The following is a 22,418-nucleotide window of genomic DNA, read 5'->3' on the forward strand; positions in this document are numbered from 1 at the left end:
TAAAACAAACACAACAATAAATTTATGTTAAAAATATCAACAAATATTAGGAATGTAATATAGCAATAATTTTAAGAAAAATAATAAATGGGTAAACAATTAAACTTAATAAAATGAAATTTAATATTAGAAAACAAGAAAAAGGGGAATTAACTAAAAAAGAGGACCAATGTTTGATTTTAAACCCATTCTTTAAACCCTTTATCAAAGTTTTAGCATTACTCATTACATTACGAAATGTACCATTAACCTAAAAAAACTATAATTCTAAATGAATACATTTTGAAGAGGAAAATCATTTTATATTTTTAAACTATTAGGCAAAAATAGCAGCAATTATCAAGTATTCATTACAATGAAAAATTAAATTTCAATATTTTTACAACTTTTTAAAATAGTTTATACTATATTTGAAAAGTTTAGCCTAGTTAATGCATTTATAAAGCAGCCTATCAAATGATATGAAAAAAAAAAACATTCTTATATGAGACTTTTATCTCAGTTACGAGAATTTAACAAAACAGCAGTGTAAATTATTAAGCCTTTCTAACTAAAAATCTCAGCATAAAGGTTAGAATTAACACTATTTGCATGTTGGGTTATAGACATACAGCATTTGTGTACAATAATTTGCAGCAATTAACAAAATTACATTTCAATTAACAAATGCTGTACAACTAAATCAAAGAAAAAAATTAAAAATAATAAAACAAACTACCTGAAAAACGCAAAAAATTTACTGTACCATTTATTATCCAAACTATTTATCTTGTTTCTTTTTTAACTTAACCAATCCAAAATTTTTTTTTCCAAAAATTTTGGATATTTTTTTAGATTTCAGATATTTTTATCACTCATTTATTTTCTTGAAAAATGAGTTTAAATATAACTTTAGGACACAGCAGCAGAAGTTCTTATCGGAAAAGGATGAGCCTCAGTGTTAAAAACCCACTTATCAGTGGAAAGCAAATTGTCATCATCCGAAAAAAGTAAATATAAATATTTTAAAGTTTCGCCTAGGAAAAACGACTCCATTTTGTCGAATGGGGTCGTATTATTTGGGTCCATAACGTTGCGAATTGAAGTATAACCCCCACCTGATATCTAGAAATTTTATGGTAAATATTAAAATCTCAAAATTAAAATTTTTTTAAAAAATATCAACAACATTTAAATAACCACTAAACAGATTTAAATTTTTTTACAAACATTAAACCTTTAAAAAAATATTCATATTGCAATGAAATTTATTAATTCAATAAATTTAATAAACTAACCTTTGTATATTTCTCAAAAGCTCGAGCTATCTCCCAACCCCAATCTCTATATTTCTGATCTTTTGTTAACCTCCATAGATAAAATAAAGATTCAACTGTTTCGGGTCTTAACAGGTTATGACGATCTAGTGGCTGTTTAAATTTAATTTGTTATGATACATAAAATAATAACAATACCTTTTTACTAATTTATAGCTATTTTTAAATAGCATTTGTTATACTTTAACAATATAGTCTAATATACTCTTATAAATTTCAATGTTTTAAACAGATATTAGAAATTTTTATTTTTATGAATGTTACAATAAATAATCCACAATGTTTAAAATTTTATTTAATAGTCTCCTACTTTAACATTAAATATCAAATAACATACTTTATTATAAAAAAAAAAAACAATTTATTGACTTTTACACCTAAACCCAATATTACCTTAATAATAAAGTCATTCGTTTTAGACTGATCCAAATTGAAATAAGTGATTTCAGCACTTAACTTGGTTGGATTGTTAGCATACATTTGATAGCAAGTTGCACACAAGTCTTTGGCTAAAGCCATATGTGATGCAGCTTCTTTAGGGTGAGATTGAGCAAATAAAGTAGAGCCGAGTGCCAAAGTACCAGGCAAGAAACAAACTAAATGATCCTAAACAATATTTTGTAGTATTAACAAATTAATAAGATTGCAAAGTACAGTAATTTTAAAATAAATTCAATAATAAATTAAGAAACTTAAGTAAGTTAAAAAATATCTTGCTTAATAAATAATATTCATAACAAAAAAAGTAAATAAAAAATTTTAAGTTATTTATAAACAGAAAAATATGTTTTATATCTTTAATTATTTGTAAAAATATTTACCATCTTGGGACTGGGTGTGACCCCGCTTATTAATTCACCCACATATGTGTACCCATTGGGTTGGGATTTTCCGACTAAATATCTTTGTATTCCTGCAACTGCCTCCAGGTAGTTGTCCAGTAAATGTGGCTCCGTTTGGCCAGTCTACAATATTTAAATTAAAAAAAAATTTAAAGTTCTTTAAAATAAGATAAACTACTAAATTGTTATTAAAAATAACTAATTAAAACTATTCCAAAGGTTGCATTTCCTTAAATTTTCGCAATACATATTATATTGTCCTGATTTACTTGCAGTTTTTATTTAAAGGCCTGTAAATTGTCTACTACGCATATAAAAATATAGCAAGCACATCAAAAATATTGCACACCTTCCCTATTAGGTTTATAACCAACCTTATGATGATAAAAAAAAAACAATTTAAAAAAAAATTGATTTGAGTATATGTAACTATAAAAAACTATATAAAATTACATAAAAAAATTTTGTTTAAACTACTATCACAGTGTTTTAAAGACAATATAATAAAAAAAGATCTAACCTGAACCCATTGTTTTAACAAATACTCATAATAACTATCCGCTCTTGCACCCACAGTCAGTGTACCTCCGGGTCTAAATAACCCAGTGTTGGCATTAATCCACATGGGTACCAAACCCCCTTTCTTTCCACTTAACCCCGCCACATGGGTAGACACCCTGTCCACTGCATCCTAAAAAATAAATAATGATTTGAAAAATTGATTACAAAAAAATGTTAAAAAAATATATATATTGTTATTTTTTGTATTTTTTATGCATTGGCATGAGCTAGCGATTTTAAAACTATTAAACTTTCCCAAAATACAATTTGCAAAAAACTGAACAAACATTATCATCAGGTCAACACCTACTGATAAGTTACTAAGAAAATGTTAGAAAAGTAGCACAGGCAGCTAAAAACTGACCTAAGTTTAAAAAACTATCTTAAGATTATTCCTAACAAAGGTTTTTTTATAACATTGTTTTTTTTTGGATTAAAAAACAATTTAATGATTGCCTTACTTTATATTTTGCATTTCCAGACAAAAATGACAAATCTCTAAATTCCAACTGAATGGTGGTAACTTCTGAAACGGTGCTGTCCGGTCCCCATTTCGGTGCATGAACGTTACCAGTTCTCAAATTAACGTCAGAATAGGGAACCGCAGTCACCGAGCGTGTCATTGCTGGAAGTAGCCGGTTTCCAATGTCCAACTAAATAAAATTTGATTCCAATAATTTAAATAAAAAAAAATTAAAAAAATTTTCATTTTAATCTATATAGTGAAGCATAGTGAAAAATGTCTATATATATATATATGTAAGTCCATTTTATAGGCCTTTAAAATAATATAAACTGTTGTTTTTGATGTGTGGGTAAATTATTGCAATAAAATATAAGTTGACAATTAAAATTAAACTGTAGGGCAGGCTATTGACTAGTATTTCCTAATAATACCTACAAAAATACCAAGGACATTTATTTTAATAAACATACTACAATACAATACATTTCATCTTTTTATGGACACAAGTACTATATTACAAAAAGCAGAGTAAATAAAAACTTACGGCCTTTTCCTTGTATATATTGTCATCAGTCAAGTGATAAGCACTGAGCATTGCACCTAACACTCTTATTGAACATTCAAATAAGTTGACGTCGACGTTTTTGTCAAAACTTAATTCCGATGCCACATAATGCCTTGCTTCGTTATATTCTACAAAGTAAATTTGAAAGTTGGTTATAATGCAAAATGGTTAATAAAAAAATAAGTAAAGGTGTTAACAAAAATGATTAAAATTAATCTAAAGCTGAACAGCACAAATAACTATTTAAGAATCTCGAAAATCAATTAACCTTAAGCAGTTTACTAACAAATCAATTATTTTAATTAAGATAAACTTGTTTGTAAAAAACTTAAAAAATCTAAAAAAAATTTGAAAATCTAGAATTAATTATGCTTAATCCTAAAAAACTAAAATTAATCTTTTAATACGTTACAAAGTTTAAACAACAAATTTATATTTACTCGTCGACTGCATTTTAATTATTATTTCAAGGCCTTTATATTGGATATATATATATACAGGTTCCTTATACAAAATACAAGTTTATCAAAATAAAAATATTAAATTTTTTTTTTTTAATCTACCTTCCTCAAGCCCCATAACATACATAGTATCTAGCCCATCAAGCAAAGTAAGAGCCAAGCCAAACCAATCATCGTATTTATGAGAAATTGGATGTACGTGATCGTGTCCCCAACCACTACTCTTGTACCCCTTCCAAGCATGTTTAAACATATCAACTATAAAGTTCTGTCTTTCATTGTTGGGACCTTGTTGTAGTATTTTGAAAGCTGTAAATGGAAAAAAAAGATGTATATATATATAAATATTTTTTGCCGTGTATTAAATTTTAACCAATATTGTATATTTATTTAAATATATTTAAAAATTGTATACAATAATTAGTTAAATAATTTAATCACTTTTTTTTACAGTCCTTTAAAAAATTTAAAATTATAAAAAAAGATGAGAAAACCGTAAAAATAATAAAAACAATATGTATTATGTATTGCTAATATAAAAAATAATAACCTGTTATTAAATATATATTGATCAGAACAGAATATTAAAAAAGTTAGATTAAAGTACATAAATATATTATTAAGAAATAAAAAAAAGTAATAAAAAATTTGGTGAGGACTGTAAAGGTAACAAGTTTGTATGAAAACTGTGAACGACAAAGAATCCAAGAAATTTAACAAACTAATTTTAAAATTTAATTATGTTATTTTTTAACTGTAAGCTAAACAAACTCAGTTAATTGTATTGTACAACTAGTTTCTTTTATAAGGAATTAATTTTTCTTTTAATTTTCATGAGTTTTATAGTGGTAAAAAATACAATAAAACAAGTTTTTTTAAATACCTGGAGCTGGAGGTATCACCTTTTCAATCTTAACAGGTTTCTTAATCTAAAAAATATTTTAAAATAGCAAATCAAATAATCCAAAACTGTTTAAATAACTACATTAAGCCTATTTTTTCAACTTTTAATGCAATACTAAAAGGTTATAAACCCCATCAATTATTAAACACTATCTGAAAATAGACTTAGTAAGGTCCATAATGCATTGGTCATAGAATTTACCAAGAAATTTAATATTGATCCGAAAAAAATATAATTTAAGAATTTATTTCTTACCACTTCAACAGGCTCTATATCTTCAAAATCATGAGGCTGGTCTGGTTTTTTATTTTCACCCTAAGAAATTAAAAAATTAGTTTTTTTTTTTTTTTTTTTTTGTATATATCTTTATCCTCGATGTGTAAACATAGAGTAACATCAGTTACTCCGACCTAGTCTCGAGTTGCTTGTGGCAGTTTGGGATATTATAGAGACTATAATTGCCCGGTAATTATGCTGCTGATTAAGTGCTGGCTCAGCAGGAGTTCATACCGCTTATAGCGCCTTACTCAAGGGCGCTACAGCATGAGATCAGTGGGAATTGAACCCACGACCTCATGTGTGGTGTAGCAAGAGTTCTTACCACTACACCACACTGCCGGTTAAAGAGGGTTTTTTTAACAATGATTTTTTTTAACGATAACAGTGTGATTTATTTACTTTATTAATCGATATATAATGGAGGTGATATATATGTATGAATATATACATATGTCCAATTTATAGACAACAGAATAAATAAAACTGTCGTTTATAGTGCGCAGGAAAATTATTGCTGGCAAATATTAATCCCGACTGTTAGGTGATCTGTCGACTAGTAATTTTAATTAAAATACTTAAAATGTGTGTTTATCAATGGAACACTGACGTTTTTGTACCTGTTTTAAATATCTGAATATTCACACAATACACGTAAACCTTAATCTTACCTCTTTATCTTCTTTTCCTAGGCGATGAATTAATTTAGGATTTCCTCTCTTGATAGGTCTTTGCTAATAATAAAGAAATCATAATTAATTTACTACAAAAATTCCAATTCGTTTAGCTATGCTTAGCATTCTTTATTGTCTTAACATACAAAATACAAGCAACTCTTGAGCATTTTTTTAAATCCTAAATATTTCTGGTTATATATATAAACATAAAAATATAAATTTATAATCTATTAATGAAGTATAAAGAATACTTATATAATAACAGCATGCATTATTTACACCTATATAATAGCACAAAAAAACTATAATATCAGTTAATATATTTATGAGCTTTCAAAATAACAAAACTACTGCTTATAGTGCACACATAATATTCTACAAGAAATATTTTGTTGCGACCACATTACTAAAATAAATTCAATAGTAACAGGTTGGTTATGTAATTAAAAATGCAGTCCATAGCTGAGCACTTAACTAATTTAAAATAACTAAATAAATAACAAAAAATTAAAAATAATAAAATAAACAAACCAAAGCATTTATATCCCCTTCTATTTTTTTCTGAAGATCATTAAGAGCTTTTCTTTTGTCCACATCCAGTCGATCCATGGAATCCCTCGGAGGATCTCCATCCAAGTTTTCGAAATCCTCATCTTCATTTTCTCTAAATTTATTTTTGGAAAAAAATTTAAAATCATTTTTTTGAAGGTTAGAGTAATCACCATAACTTTAACAAATAAAAATATTTTTCTTAATTACTTTCAAATATTTTTTTTGTACAAAATAAAATATCTATACTATAGGCAATATATTTAAAAAAAAATTAAATTGTGGATAGCAAAAATATGAAACTATATATATAAATTCAAGCGTCAATAGTCAACAATATTAAAACATAACTAGATAACCAATTATAGTATCTGTAGACAGCATATTATGAAATATGCTTAGTACAGAGGTATTAGAACAGGCAGATTAAATAATGGGCAAGGGTCAAAGTCTATTTTGTTGACAAACAAAAAAATGCAAGAAACTAATTCCTATGCTAGATTTTAGGTACATTAAGTTAAATAATTACATATAAAAACATTTTTAAAAAATTAAAAAAAAAGATTTAACATATATATTTTTTTGTATATATCTTTATCCTCGATGTGGGAAAGTCGAATGCGCGACTTAAATATAGAGTAACATCAGTTACTTCAACCCAGTCTCGAGTTGCCTGTGGCAGTTTGGAATATTATAGACTATAATTGCCCAGTACAGCATGAGATCAGTAGGGATTGAACTCACGACCTCATGTGTGGTGTAGCAAGTGTTCTTACCACTACACGACGCTGCCGTATATGTATATATAGTAAGCACAAACAAAAATTGATTTTTATTTACTATTTTAGTTGTAAAACTTACATTTTTGGTTTTGGTTTTAATTCGTTCTTTTTAATATTAATACTTTTAGGAGCATCAGGAATATGTCTTTCATTTTGGGAAAAAAACACAAATCCACATATGGTTGTGAGGATCAATAAAAATAAAATAATTCTTTTTTGAAAAGAGGTCATTTGCTTCCATTTCTAGAATAGATACATATTTACTATATTTAAATTAGTTATATACATTAAGATGAACTATTGCCTTATTTTACATAAAAATAATTTCTTTAAAATTATAAAAATTACACAAAATTATTAGTTAATTGATAAATATCATATTTTCATATTTCTTACTCTAAAAATTGATGTTGAACCACTGTGCTTTCCTTTATCAGCACCTAGCTCCAGAGAAGTATAATCCCGTGTCCCGTACATTTCAAATTGTGTATTTTGACCTATTTAATAATTTAAATTGCTTCAAAATCGTACGTAGTATGCGGAATTAAAATAACAACGTAATCAAAACACAAACAAACTCAAAACGTAAGATATAGGATACTGATTGCGCATACTATCTTGGATACGCATTGTTTGTTCGTTTATCCTCGGTAGAGAACTTTTAAAAAAGTTAAAAACACTATAGAGAATGTAATTTAATGACAAATTTAATATAACTACTAGAAACATGCCTAATTTATCTAAACATGAAATTTAATTTATATGTAACATTTTCTATTTCATGTTTGCTATAATAGGTAGCTTTTCAAGCTTACCTGCAAATAACTACTAAAACATAATAAATTACTATAACCAGCAGCAGTCCTAAGTTTGATACCAACTGTTGCAATGTTACATCATCCCCTAAAAGATCCTAATTTGCAGGTGAAAAATCAGGCAATAGTAATCTCCGGTTAAAAAACAACTAATTAAAACATTTTTCACATTTTGCCATATTATGATTAAATCCTAAACTTAAAAAAAGACAAATTTTTACACATTCAGTAAAAGAAGTTTAATGTTAATAGACTGCTATTTAAAATGTATGATAAAATTTATAATGGGCATTAATTACTTTTAATGAAACATTAAATTATTCTTATTTTTTTTACTTTAATTGAAACATTAAATTATTCTTATTAAAAAATTTAATTAAATTCTAAATTAAAAACAAAGAAAAGCCCTTGTCCATTCACTGAGAGAAGTTTAATGTACTTTTGTCACAAGCAAAAATTATACAAACAAAAGAAGAAGCAATGCGAAAGTAATATGAACGAAAAGCTATTACAGTTGAAAGAATAACAAAGTTTATTTAACAGTTTGTTAACCAGAACTTGGACTGTAAGAATATGAGGAACAAAAATCACTTCAAAGTAAGAAATTTAATAAAAATTAAAAATCACTTTTATTTCGAACAACTGCATAAATTTGTACAGCCAGTAATTAGGAACTGTAAAAGTTATTTTGAAAAAGAGAATGTTATCTGATAAACTTATTTTTTAGAATATTATATAGGTTGTGTTTTAAAACCAAAATTGAAATTAAACTTAATTTTAAAGTATCCCCTACCACTTAAAACTAGAAAAATTTTAATAAAAACTAACACAGAAAATTGGTGAATAAAAAAATCAAGGAAAAAGGTGAAAAAATTACCAGGACCAATTCGTGTACAATTGAACCCCCTTATAAAATTGTTAAATATTTACAGCATACATACTTGAAAATATCGATTAATTTTTATCACTTAAAAAAATTTAGTTGTGTCTAAAGAGCTATATGCTTTAAAAAATTACAAATTATCAGGTTTTACACCAAATTAACATTTTTCAATTCCACAACTTTTATATTTTAATTTACAATAGATTTCTAGTTTTTTACAACTACACTAAACAGGTTTCAAATTTATGTAAATATCTACTAAAAACATAGTCCATTTCTTGTAAAGCTTATAACAAACCCTCAAAACACCCCCACAAAAAATATCTTTGTTCTTTGTACCGTGAACATGAAAGAACCAAGCATTGTAACACACAGAAAAAATAAAACAAATCCGCATTTTGTAGTTTGCATGGACGGATAATAAATACTCCAGTGGAATATGCTGTGCAGTCTAAAAAACTATCAGCTGTAGCTTACACAGAAAGTCTATGATATCGTTTAGATACATATCGCAAGCTGGTATATATTTACAATAGTGATCTAGCCAAGCGAGTTAGCATTAGATACAGTCTTTGGTTGAACTACGAAATCGCACACAACACACAATGTCAGGCATTAAAAGAGTAAATAAGCCTTTTTTTATATCTTCTACACTCCTCCTCTCTTTAAATTTCTTCACAAAAACATTATATTTTAACACACAATCCGCAAAACCTTGAGAACAGGTCAGGGACGAAACAGCTTGAATTAATGTCAAGGCGGGGTCTTATCGCGAGTGACGTGATGTTGTTGTTTCTGCTGTAAGATTAATTGCTCGAGGGCAGATGGACCTGAAGGGACCATCGAAGATGACCAGAGCGACTGATGCTAAAAAAATTTTAATTTTAAACTCAACAATTTTCAAATGTATTTAAAAGTAATGTATGGCCTACTCTAAAATAACCTTTAACCAATAACTTGAACATTTATTAATCTCATTGTTTTTTAAAAATTAGCAGCTGATTGATTTTTAACAAACCTTTTTTAAAACTTCTTACTAGAAAGCACTATCAAACCCCTAACAAAATGTAGTTATGCCATGTAGTTATAATGTAGTTATAAATGTAGTTATGCCAAGTTTTCTTACTGCTACACAATGCTGCTGGCTTAACCCAGAACATTTCATTATTAGCACCATGTTAAACAGGCATAATGATAATTTAAGGAACCTATGTTTACAGACAAAAGTTATACCTGTAAATTAACATCAGAGTAATTTTGTTGTTGTTGAGGATGAGCGGTCCTCCCCTCCTTGGTATTTTTACTGGGGGCAGGAAATCCCCCCCAGGGTGAGTACTGGCTGCTTTGTTGGGCTGCTGCAGCACGCTCGCTACCAATGGTACCCAACCCTGTTAAACCAAGTCCATCACCTGAGTCAAAATAAAGCAATATTTATTATTTTATTTATTAACAGTTTTTTTTTTTTTTCTGTAATGTGAAAACTTTATGGTCTAAATGTAGGGTAATATTTCTAACTGCAAACCGGTCTTGAGTTGAACTTGATTGTTAGCCTAATTTTGTACTCAGCTAAATTTATATTTCTTTTATTGCCTTTTTTAAGGGTACTAGTCTGAAAGCAGTTAAATTAAACCTAGGATTAAACCTTATTATATTAAGAGTAAAGTTGATTCCTACCTCCCCTATTACCATGAGATCCACCCCAGATATTTTCAGGCTCTGGGAAAAGTTTGTAGGAATCTTTGTCTTCCTTTTTTAATAATGAGGAATCGAAAAACTAAATACAAAAAAAAATACTTTCAGAAGTAAAACAACAACTAATAGTCTAAATTCATTTAAAACCATTTAGTATATATATATAATCATAAAAAAATACCAAAAAATTTGTGATTTATACACTATAAATATAAGGGTATCTTCTCATATTTCTGAAATATATTTAAAAATTATATTTCACAAGAATTTAGTTTAAAGCCATTTCGTATGAAGAAGGGTAAAAAGGGGGTTAACTAAGAATATTTCATTGTTGAAAAAATTATATTTTGGAATATACCTTTGATTGCTGTTGACTAGGATTGGTTAAATGTAAAGAATCTAAGTGATTTTGTGGAAGTGGAATTTTATCAGGATTGCCCACCATTGTGTCGTTAAAGATTGCCTGAAACAACCAGAAATTTAATATAAAACATAAAAATAAATGTAAAAAACTAGGATCAAAACAAAGTTTTGCGATAAATATTTATTTTTTGTATTGATATCCTTGTTGTGGGAAAGTCGACTTCATGGCCTGAACATAATGTAACATTTGTTACCTTGACCCAGTCTTAAGTTTGACGCAGGTTGTGATAATATTGATACTTATAAGCCGATTTATGAACTGCTTATTGCTTTTTATCTTAACAACAGTTTATACCATTTATATTGCTTTACTCAAGGGCATAAAAGCATTCGCGGTAGAACCAAGGACTTTATGTAGTAATAATAATGTCTCTTTTATTATTTGTTTCAAGTTTATCCGCAAAAATTAACTGATCATTTACCTTAACTCGATTTTGAGTCATTGTGTAAGCTGGGTAAAGCTCTGAAGGTGATTGGCGTGAATTCAGATTTACATTTTTACCAAGCTGACCAAAACTATCAGCCTAAAGAGTAAATTTAACATGATATAAAACAAGATTTATTAAAAAACATAAATAAGACAATCAAGATAAAAAAAACATTAAATAACCCTGTTAAAAGAAATATTTGACTTAGTTAATCAAAAATATCCAAATTTAACCGAAAAGTTATTGCCAGTTAGAGTGTCACAACTAAATTTCTACATACAATCCTTCCACCATTACCTTTAATTAACTAAAAAATAAATAAACAAGCTTACCAGTTGAGAATTAGGAGCAGAAGATCGGCCGAATGGAGAGACATTGGAAGGCAAAGGGTTACTATCCCTCTGAAATAAACCTTCATTTAACTGCTGCTGTTGTTGTTGCTGACGTGGATTATTTACAAGATTAAAATTTGGAAAAGAACCAGGTGTTAGTGGCTAGAAAGTAATTAAAAATTACTCATTTTTCTGGTTAATTTTATTATTATTTTTAATATTACATTAGCTGGCATTAATAAACAAACATAAATATTTAATTTTAACTTTTTGCATAATCAAAAAATTAATAATTAAAATTGTTTTATTTTTTGTAGGCTGTAATTTAACAAACAATTTTTACTCTAATCTTCTAAAAAATTTAAATATTTTAAAGTTACTTTTTGGCCAGGCGATCCAACAAACCCAGAGCTAGTTTGTTGCAGCCTTTGTTGTCCAATCAATGTGTTTGGTCTTCTTGGCATATCTATTCCCATGTTGTTACTATCCAACATTGAGGACATGCTATGGCCTAGCATGGAGTCTAAAACAAAATGAAATTGGTAAGTATTTTACAATATCCAATAGATTGCCTGCCCTACCTTAAATGCCCTTATTACCCAAAACCATTTGACCAAATAAACATTTTTACAAAACCATTCTGTAATACTCAAATCTAACATTCTGTAATACTCAAATCTAAGTCAACATTTTTTTAGAAACCTGAGGGCATCTTTCAGAAAAGGGTTACATTAAAAAAAGGGTTAAAAAAAAAAGTCTTAAAATAAAAAAAAAATAAAATGGAATTTTCGGGCATATAGATTTTGAAAAAAGAAAAAAATTGGCATTTAAAAAAGGGCATTTTGGGCATGTAGTTTTTACTTGCAAGTTTGTTTAGTGAAATGGTTTTCGATAGTATGACAATAATCTCTGCTGTCTGAATTATAAATGCCACAGGGTATTGTAAACAATTAAATCTGTATTTTGAAAGTAAAACTTAATTTAAAAAATAAATAAAATTTAATTTAAAAAACTTACTAGCTGGAAATATAGGATTCGCCCGACTACCAGATTGGGGTGAACAAGTTGATGAAGGAAGTTGATTGTGGAGAGCCCCAGGTGTGGGTGAGGATGTGGATGACGTGTTGTTACTTCCCCCTCCCTGGTTGGTGGGTGAGGGCCCGATAAAATTGGGGTGAAAGAAGTTACGAGCGTGCTCAGATGATAAACCTGACAAGTCAAACCCATGCAAGTTGTCGCCATCTTGTGTTCCTTGTTTGCTGTTTTGTTGCATTCGTGCAAAAAATTGTTGTTGTTGATTGACAGTAAACTTGGAGAAATCCAAACCTGTTCTTTGCTGGTTGTTAATTAAATTTGGCGACATGTTGCGGATTATGTTCTCCAATCGAGGGTTTGTTGGTTCGACTCCCGCTTCAGCATTTTTAGCGCGCTCATGAATGCGTAGATGCTGCAAAACAGTCATGGGTAGACTCTGCCTATTACCAACTTGACTAGGTAACTGGAAATTAGGCCCAGGACCTATAGGTCGTTGCAGCGGACTCATGTCTTGGTTTGGAGATATGGTTCTTAGGCTTTGGGCTTGGTTCTGTTGGTTAAGAAACATGCTAATATCTCTTGGGTGGGACATAGAATTTATAGCGTCAGAAGGCATGGTATCAACTGGGGACAAATGAGTGCTATTAGGGGGTCGAAAATTACTTCCCGGCATTTGATTTGGGAACATTTGTCCCTGAAACGAGGGCTTGGGTAGGTCGGAGGGATTTGGAGGGGTGTTCATAGACTGATGTTGTTGCAGCTGTTGTTGGTAAGAGAGCTGCTGCATCTGTGTTCTTTGCATCATATTCTGCGGAGCGTTAAAGTTGTACGTCGCAACACCTCGGCGAACATAGGGACCCGAAAGCATTGCATTACCAGGTGGGGTACCTGCACCTGAAGGATGTCTATACACAGGACCCAACTGTGGAGACACAATCTGCATCCCATAAGGTTGTTGTAGCATGGGAGGCTCAGCATACATTGGCAAACCAGGAATTACCATACCAACAGGTTCTACAAAGCCACAAGGCATAGGCCCAGGTGACGGCGTGTCTTCTTGGGAATATTGTGTCGGTGACAGTTGTTGGGTGGCACCAAATGTGACACGGTGGCCGGTGCGTGACTGATTGATGGGCGATGTGCTGTCAGCTTGTGACGACTCGTTGCTACCTCTCTCGGAATCCATTTCGCCGTGAATAAAGCTCTCAGAGTAAGCCCCATCTTCTTCTTTGATAACCTTAATGTAAAGAAAAAGTTTTTTAGATATTTCTCACAAAGCCAAAATTTATTTTATAAAAATAAAGTATCTTTTATATAACCTTAACTTATTGCATAAAAATGTTACTTCTCTAACTAAAACCCTTTAAATTTGGGCTACAATAATACAGATAAATTTAATTTTTGTTTACATGACATTTTTAACACACCTTCAGTTTGTTGTCAGGTTTAATTTGTACCGCAACATTTTGCATTCTAGGAGCACGGTTCTTCTTTCTCGTGTTTGATGAGTAATCATCAGACATCTTTAGAGCTCCCTTGTTCTTTAAACCAGACCTTCTTGGTCCTCCAGAAGATGAATCAGAGGGTCTAAGATCTTTGTATCTTCGGCCATTCAGCTTAGGTGGTGATATTGATATTTCCTAAATTTTAAATTGAAAAAAAAAATCAATTTTTTGGATTATTTTCGAAGTAGTGACAAAAACACGCGTCTTAACATCATAAGCTCCCAAGTTTAATCCCCACTGCTTTTATTGCATAGAGCCTTGGGAAAAGGCACTAAAAAATTTAAGATACACTAACCGTCTCCACCTCTCGATCTAGCTCCTCGTCTTCCTCTTTATTGAAATCCGCATCTTCCTCCACTCCGTTCACTCTGCTTCCATGCTGAGGAGAAGGAACAACGTTGCTGGAAAACATCGTTCCCGTGCTCTCCTCAGAGGTGCAAAGAAGATCAGAGTTGTGGGAGGAAATCAGAGAGCCGAGAAGAAAAAGTCTAAAAATAATTAAAAAAAAAAAATTTTAAATAAATAATACACAACAAAAAAATATCATTATTTTTTTCATAATTAGTCACAGCATAAGGTGTTTCTAACTTATAAAAAAGGATTTTCATTCAAAACAAACAATTTTTCCAGAGTAAGCATAATTTATAAATTTGTAGTTAAGTTTTATATAAATGAAATAAACGCTGATCTGTATGACTCAACAGTAAGCAAAACTACTAACGTGACAAAACAAGCTTAACATATAGCACAGATATGTGTCAAAAAACTTAACCTTTTACCTATATTTTATACAAAAATAAAGAGTAAACTAAGAATAACTATAATTAGTATATTAGTACATACTTAAACTTGTAAGACTTAATACAATTGGGTTTCTTATCAATTGATTTTATATATAACATATTTTTGATTAAAGAAAATTGCATAATCTAATATATAAACAAATTTAAAATAGTTTCCATTAAATTGTATTAGTTTCTAAGTCTATTAAGTTGATAGCCAAAGTTTTGTATATATATTGTTGACCTATTAGTATTATCTGTTTGCCAAAAGGTTTAAATATACTGGGAGCTTTAAGTAACAATAGTGACTAATTCAAAAAGCTAACTGTTAAATATAGATTGATTGTCTCTTGTATTTGGTGTTATGTTTTTTTGGAAAGTTTGTATGTATTTTGTTGTGACATGGATTTTAAGTATGTTTTGTTTAAGTATAAATATGGGAAACTTCTATTTAGTTTAGTCAATTTTTTCGTTTTACTAGCCAAATTGATTAATTTAATAATTACCATGGTGTGGAATATATATAATGATTTAATTTGAGTAAAAAATGCACCAACTATGTCATGAAAGCAACATGAATAGTATCTTTATTTAATAACATATCCTATAACACTTAACCACTTTTAAAACTTAGTTTTAATGCAAAATTAAAAATCTTAAAAAAAAACTTTTTTGACTCCTTACCTGTATGATCTGCATGCGTGCTCCATGTCATCTGGAATCGAGTTTTCTACTCCTCCTTGAAAGTCGAGTTTGGAAAGAGGTTGACGTAATCCAACAAATCCTCTCACCTCTAAGTCCTCCGGAAGAGGTCGATCTATTTAACAAAAAAATTTGTAAATTTTCTGAAAAAAGTTTTAGGAATGACATTAAAATACAGAAACATGTTACCTTTAAAATATTTTTATTGTTTTTTAATCAGACAAAGCAAACTTACTTTCAAAATTGTTGGATCTATCTTGATTTCCCAGAGCATTTAAAACTTTCGCAAATCTACACCAAACCCTTTAAAAAACAACAACATGATAATTTAATAACCTGTTTTTAAGTGTTCTCAATAAAGGGCTTTACTGTATAAACTATTTTTTAAATCGGAGTGAAAAGAATCTTAAATCACCACCTAAAATGGGGTTTTAATAAAGAGTACATTGAAAGGTTTCATTAAAATATTAAAATAAAACTTGGTACAAAAAATTTAATTGCCTTGTAGTTACAAAATCATAATTATTTATAGTAATGATAAAACAATGCTTACCTAGAGTTTTGAGACACTTCTGTTTTTTGGAGAACTGAAATATTCGCCGACACCCAATCCAGTGTTAACTTAATCGCGGGTAAAGCTGGGTGTTCTAATTCTGTGACATCATCGCTATGCGCTGGTACACTTGCCAGCAAACCACCAAGCATATTCACTAAAAAAAATTAAAAAAATATTTTAACATTTTCAAAAATGTTTTTTCTTTTTAGTATTAAATATTTTTATGTAATAATAATTTTACATGTTTTATATGAGAAATTTTTTAAAAAGTAGCAATTTATGACTTCTTTTTTAAAAAATCAATTTTTTTCATGATCCTATCTATAGAAACTCCTTTTAGGTAAAAAAATTCCCTTTGCTTTATTAATAAACATACTCCAATATCAAAAAGTAAATAATAAAACAAAAATAGATATTCGAGTAAAAATATGTCAATTAAGGTGCTTTTTTAAAAAACAATTACACATAGTTTAAAGGTCTTCCCAATTTTGTTTAAACAATGTCCCTAATTGAACCAATTTAGCAATAAAACACAGATATAGAAAAACAAATTCTTTTTTTAGCAATTAAAAAATGTTATTTTTTCTCTACAAAAATGTTATTTACTTGTGAAACTAAGAATAGCACTCCATGGCAAATTGTCACTTAAAATAATATTCTGATTGGGAGGTTGTTTTTCTTGTTCATTTTCGTCCTTTTTATCAATTGAGTCTATAGGGTTGCCAGAACCTAAATTACAAATATTATTGGTGATTTAAAAACATAAAATATTAACATCCGCTGCTACAGTTTGGTGACCATACAAACATAACAAGAACAACTAAAATACCCTATAAAAATGGGTTAAAGTCTTTTTAATACAAATTTGAACATTTTTTATTTTTTAAATTAATATTTTAATTAACCTTTTCTTGACAAAACTACACAAGCACCCAATGACCCTATGTCTATTAAACTGATTGCGTACCGATTAAGTGGTTTACCAGGGGATTTGTTAAATGTATCTCATTAAAAATGCAATAGCTTACTGTTAACACCATTCGGTGACAAGTGCAGGAGAGAAAAAAGATTGAGGAAAGTCATGTGAATTATTTGTTGTCTCGACAATGAACCTGCTTTCAGATGAGCTCGAACATAATTGGATAGTCGCTCTACCATACCTTTTAATTCTTTTTCACCTGTTTGATAAAAAAATATAGGTAAGTCCAATTTGATAAACATTTAGAGAATTTTCGTGGAATTGGGAATTTTAATTTGGATTTGGAATTTTCGTGAAATTGGGAATTATAATTTGGATTTGGAATTTTCGTGGAATTTGAAATTTTAATTTGGAATCAAAATTTAGGTCGAGTAGCTTAAAAAATTCTGGATCACAATATTTGTACGTAGATTTTTTTTGTCAAATAAAATTTTTTTTTTAATTTGCAAACATGAAAAAAGCACTATGTTTATTATTTAATTGGCATATTTCTTTAAAAAATACATATCTGTAGAATATACCAAACATATGGTAGATTAACTATTAAGTTTAAGTAAAACATACCGTAAAAATAATTGTTCATAAAACAAACTTCTGTTAGATATTAATATTTTTATTTTCACAATAAAAAAAAATTTGCCAACCTTTTTTTAAATATATACAAGCATGAAACTTCAAAGAGAATTTAACGATTTCACTTGTGGATATTTTCGTATGTCTGGGTTCATCTCTAAAAATATTAAAAAAAATTAATTTAAAAACAAAAATAAATACAATTTTTTTGCATAGCAAATAGAACTTATAGTTAAAAAATTGATTTACAATATCATAGAAGCCAATACCAAAGTGCCAACAACACAATATTTACACCTATCAAATGTCACTCAAAAAAACTGACAACTCCAAATTATTACCCTGCCATAATCTTGCTCAGCTGTCTTCTTAAATTTGTGTCAGATCCTGGAAAAGGACACTTTACCGCTAAACTTCGGCAATAATAAAAAGCAGTGCTTAGTACATCCCCACTTGCCGCAGCCAATATTGCAAGTTGGTTGTACGGTTGGCCACCACTTGGTACTAGTTGTGCAGCATGTCTATAGTAGGATTCGGCCTAAAAAAGAAAATGTATTTATTATAAAACTGGTTTAAATTGAAATAATTAGTTTTTATTGGTAGGTAAATGTTTAATGAATTAAAAAATAAGCCTTAACAACTAAAAAATGCACTAGCCTATTTGTAAAGCTATGTTTATTAAAAAAAATATTTAAATGGTTCAAACAAAAAATTTAATTTTGTATTAGCTTCAATATAAACCAAGGTTTTATTAAAACAGTGTCAAAACAATATCTTACAAAATATTTATATTTTAAGACTGCGCAAACAATAAAATGCATAATACATAAATGAATTTTTTAAAAGAATAAAATGAATATTGGTTAAAAAAATGTTTCATATAGGTAAAATTTGATAGCTTCATAATGACACCACTTTTTATCATTTAAAAAAATTAGTACCATAAAAAAACTGCTAAACATAAATACACTTAGATGGTAAACAAAAACCTAAATAACCAATTTATAAATATGATGTGCCTTTAATTTTCCTTATTGATAGGTTGTTTTGAAAAATTGTACCCTTTAAATGTGATTAAATAGACAAAACAAAATACTAATTCAAATAACCTCATTAACAGAAATAAATCCAAAAACCAGACAGTGATAAAAAAAATAAACAATTTCAACAATCCTGTGTTAATAGGCAAAGCATTTTAAACACGTAGTAAAGTTTATATATATAAAACAATATTACAGCAAAAATGTATTTAAGTATTTAATTATAACTCTGAACTTTATAGGATTTAAATAATCATTAAATGTGACCTATAATTGTGCTTAATTCTTGCCATGACAGCAGGAAGCTTATCATTATTGTGCTTTAAGCTGTTTCACAAACAAAATATATGCAAAAAATAAAAACCTTTATACACAAATAAGCAATTATAGTCACAGAAAACTACAAAAAATACATTACCCTCCAAATAGTTGTTTATTTGCTTGTTATAACCGATGTATAAAAGTACCTGATTAATTTGGTTTCTGTATCTTGCTATGTCACCAAGATGAACTAAGCAATGCTGACACATATATTGACATGATGGTCGCTCCGGTTGAGTTATAGAATTTTGTTTTGCAGAATCTAATCCTAAATTGATCACATATTTTAAAAATAATAATAGCCTATATGTTACACACAAATACATTTTTAAAACACTGAAACAAAGTGTTATAAAAAACACTAACACAGAAACAATAAAATGGTCTACTTGTCGTAGTTTTAGAGTGTGTAATATAAGAGTTGGTATGAGTAATAAAAGCGAAATTTGAATATTGTAAATAAACAAATTGAACAAATAAAAAAGCAGACACTTGAATTTCAATTAAATCTTAATTTTTTAAGACAGAGAGTGGGTTTATTAACGGATCAGAAATATTATAAAGAAACAAAAAAACCTTACAGTCAACATTTTAATTGTCATAATATGATCTAAACTTGCAACTAGTATTTGTTAGTGATAGTATACTTGCACACCATAAACAGAAGTTTTATTTATTTTAAAGGCCTATAACTTGTCCATATATATATTTTTTTTATATCGTCCACTAAGCTTTATTATATAAAGATTTGATTTACCTTTTAAAAATACGAACTTAGAGGAGGGAACTCGGCAGGGAAGATTAACTTGAAAAGTTCGACAAAGATCATCCAAAAGTAAAGAATAAAAACCACTAGCAGCGTCAAGGAATATGGTTAGCTGGCACTGGGCCTCAGACCTATGTGTGTTCTAAAATATAAAAGTTTTTTTAAAGTTCTTAATAATTTTACAAAATTTAAAAATATTGATTTCAATGACAAAAAGATTTAGTAAGATTAGTTGATTGAAATAACTTGGAATTTCTAATTTTCACCACTCAGCAGAAGATTACAACTGGATTGAAGTTACAGCAATGTTATTGATTATTTTAATTAGGTTGTTGCGTTGCATTACTCTACTTACTGATTTGTCTTTGGACTGTTGCTGAAGGGCCGTGATGTGATTTTTGAAAACAAAATTCCATCTAGTCAATTTTTAAAAAAAATTTTAGAACTAAAACATAATAAAAATTAAAAAAAATTTAAATATCAAATTTTTTTTGAATACAGCTTGACAAAAAAATTAAAACCACTTACAATTTAAAAAAATGTCCTAATAAGTTAAAAACGATAAAAAATATAACTTTTAAACAATAAATGTGATATTATTTTTAATAAAAAATGATGATTTAAAAATGTATTTTAGGTATATATATTATATATATATATATCTTTTAAAAAGTACCAAACAAACACAAAAATCCTAACAAAAATCAAACTTACAAATCTTGTTCGATTTTTTTGTCCAAGGCATATTCCAAATTAGTTATTAAAAGTTGACGATAAACATCCTGAAGTGAGGTTCGATTTGAAACTAACTCCCCCGACTCTGAACCATCCCCAGCTAATCCATTACGGCCAGTCCCCAGTTCTTTTTTTAATATATCGGCTTTTCTGGATTATTTATCAAAATAACAGCTTTAAAATCAACTTTAAAAAAATACTATACTGATGCTAAGCCCTAAAAAATCACTACATATGATTTTGGGTTTAATTCCCACTACTGCTATTTTGCTAACAGTTAATAAGTACAATACTTACTCAAACTTTGCAGATTAATAATTACATAACATGTCAGGGTAAATAAAATCAAAAACTGGTTAAGGCCTATTTTAAATTAAAAAAAAAACAGAAATTGTTAAATTATCGCACATTTTTTAAATCCAATGTGACAAGTCTTATTTTAAACTATTAATATTAATCACAGATACTTACTCTAACAACTGATTACAGTTATTCATTATACGAAAAGTTTTCAGTGAATTGATTCCTCATTTCTTAAGTAAACCAGTTCCAAGTCAAGCAACTAAGCCGTAGCAATCTGGCTTGTAAAGCTGGTATTTCTCTTACAGTATATTTGTATAATATCCAATGACAAGTTTCTGATTAATATAATCAAAAAATACAGCACATATTGTAAATTATTTTTATCTAAATTTAACATAAAATAAAGTAGATATAATCAGATAGATAACATATGATTTTAAAATTTAAATAAAACCTAATTACTTTTCAATACTATAACTGTTTGATAAGATCAACCTAAGCAATGACCCATATACAGACATTTAGACTTAACATCTAATAAACTTACAAACAGGCAGAAAAGTATTAAAATAAAACCATAAAAAACTATCAAACTTTTTTAATCAGTGTTCAGCTTGAATATTATCATAAAAAAACGCCAGACATCAAAATTATTATAATAACTTAACCTGTAATGGTTTTATAAAATATGATGTTTTAAAAAATTACCGACAGGCAATATACACATAAAGTCAACTTAATCACTAAACCAGTCATAATAAAGTACAGTCGTCCTGAAAAAATTAAACGTAACATTTATAAGACGTAAGCAATCTAGCCAGTAAACAGCGCAACAACAAAACAAAATAGTCAGCTCTATTTTATATTAATTTAGGTATTCCTTATGTAATATATTATTAGGTAGGTTATTATTGAAAACGCTTGTGTTTGCTGTAATCAGTCAACCTTACGCGACAACCAACAAAAAAACTGAAACGAGAATAGCGACTGTTGAAACTTATTTAACCTTTGACCTGACCAGCTGACTTATGTTTGTGGTTACGTTCTTAAATGTGATATTTTATCAAATTAATACCTTAATATTCAAAATAACTTGATAAAACTTTAAGTAATTAAAATGTTTAAAATTCTGTAATATACTGTTACCTA

The 22,418-nt window shown here is 28.5% G+C and overlaps 2 protein-coding genes across 2 annotated transcripts; both read right to left on the reverse strand.

Moving 5' to 3' along the window:
* Positions 1 to 5: 5 nt before the first annotated feature.
* LOC145743973 (endoplasmic reticulum mannosyl-oligosaccharide 1,2-alpha-mannosidase-like) lies at positions 6 to 7,936 on the reverse strand. The gene is made up of 14 exons (XM_082562055.1): positions 7,796 to 7,936; positions 7,479 to 7,642; positions 6,600 to 6,732; positions 6,063 to 6,125; positions 5,371 to 5,430; positions 5,095 to 5,140; positions 4,314 to 4,520; positions 3,730 to 3,878; positions 3,181 to 3,372; positions 2,679 to 2,849; positions 2,138 to 2,281; positions 1,710 to 1,922; positions 1,278 to 1,409; positions 6 to 1,104 (listed from the first exon to the last, which is right to left on the reverse strand). Exons 1-14 carry the CDS (start codon positions 7,874 to 7,876, stop codon positions 892 to 894), a joined length of 1,968 nt encoding a protein of 655 aa, XP_082418181.1. The 5' UTR covers positions 7,877 to 7,936; the 3' UTR covers positions 6 to 891.
* A 690-nt stretch (positions 7,937 to 8,626) lies between these two features.
* Positions 8,627 to 21,646, reverse strand: LOC145741486 (uncharacterized). Its single transcript, XM_082559080.1, has 22 exons — positions 21,438 to 21,646; positions 20,946 to 21,116; positions 20,587 to 20,647; positions 20,223 to 20,373; positions 19,612 to 19,733; positions 18,446 to 18,642; positions 18,176 to 18,261; positions 17,581 to 17,730; positions 17,159 to 17,281; positions 16,550 to 16,706; positions 16,232 to 16,299; positions 15,979 to 16,111; positions 14,808 to 15,000; positions 14,435 to 14,647; positions 12,990 to 14,244; positions 12,353 to 12,495; positions 11,973 to 12,134; positions 11,635 to 11,736; positions 11,148 to 11,252; positions 10,772 to 10,871; positions 10,331 to 10,506; positions 8,627 to 9,964 (listed from the first exon to the last, which is right to left on the reverse strand). Exons 1-22 carry the CDS (start codon positions 21,461 to 21,463, stop codon positions 9,851 to 9,853), a joined length of 4,008 nt encoding a protein of 1,335 aa, XP_082415206.1. The 5' UTR covers positions 21,464 to 21,646; the 3' UTR covers positions 8,627 to 9,850.
* Between the last annotated feature and the right edge of the window lie 772 nt (positions 21,647 to 22,418).

Source organism: Corella eumyota, chromosome 2, assembly GCF_963082875.1.
Source record: "Corella eumyota chromosome 2, kaCorEumy4.1, whole genome shotgun sequence".
NCBI classification, from domain to species: domain Eukaryota; kingdom Metazoa; phylum Chordata; class Ascidiacea; order Phlebobranchia; family Corellidae; genus Corella; species Corella eumyota.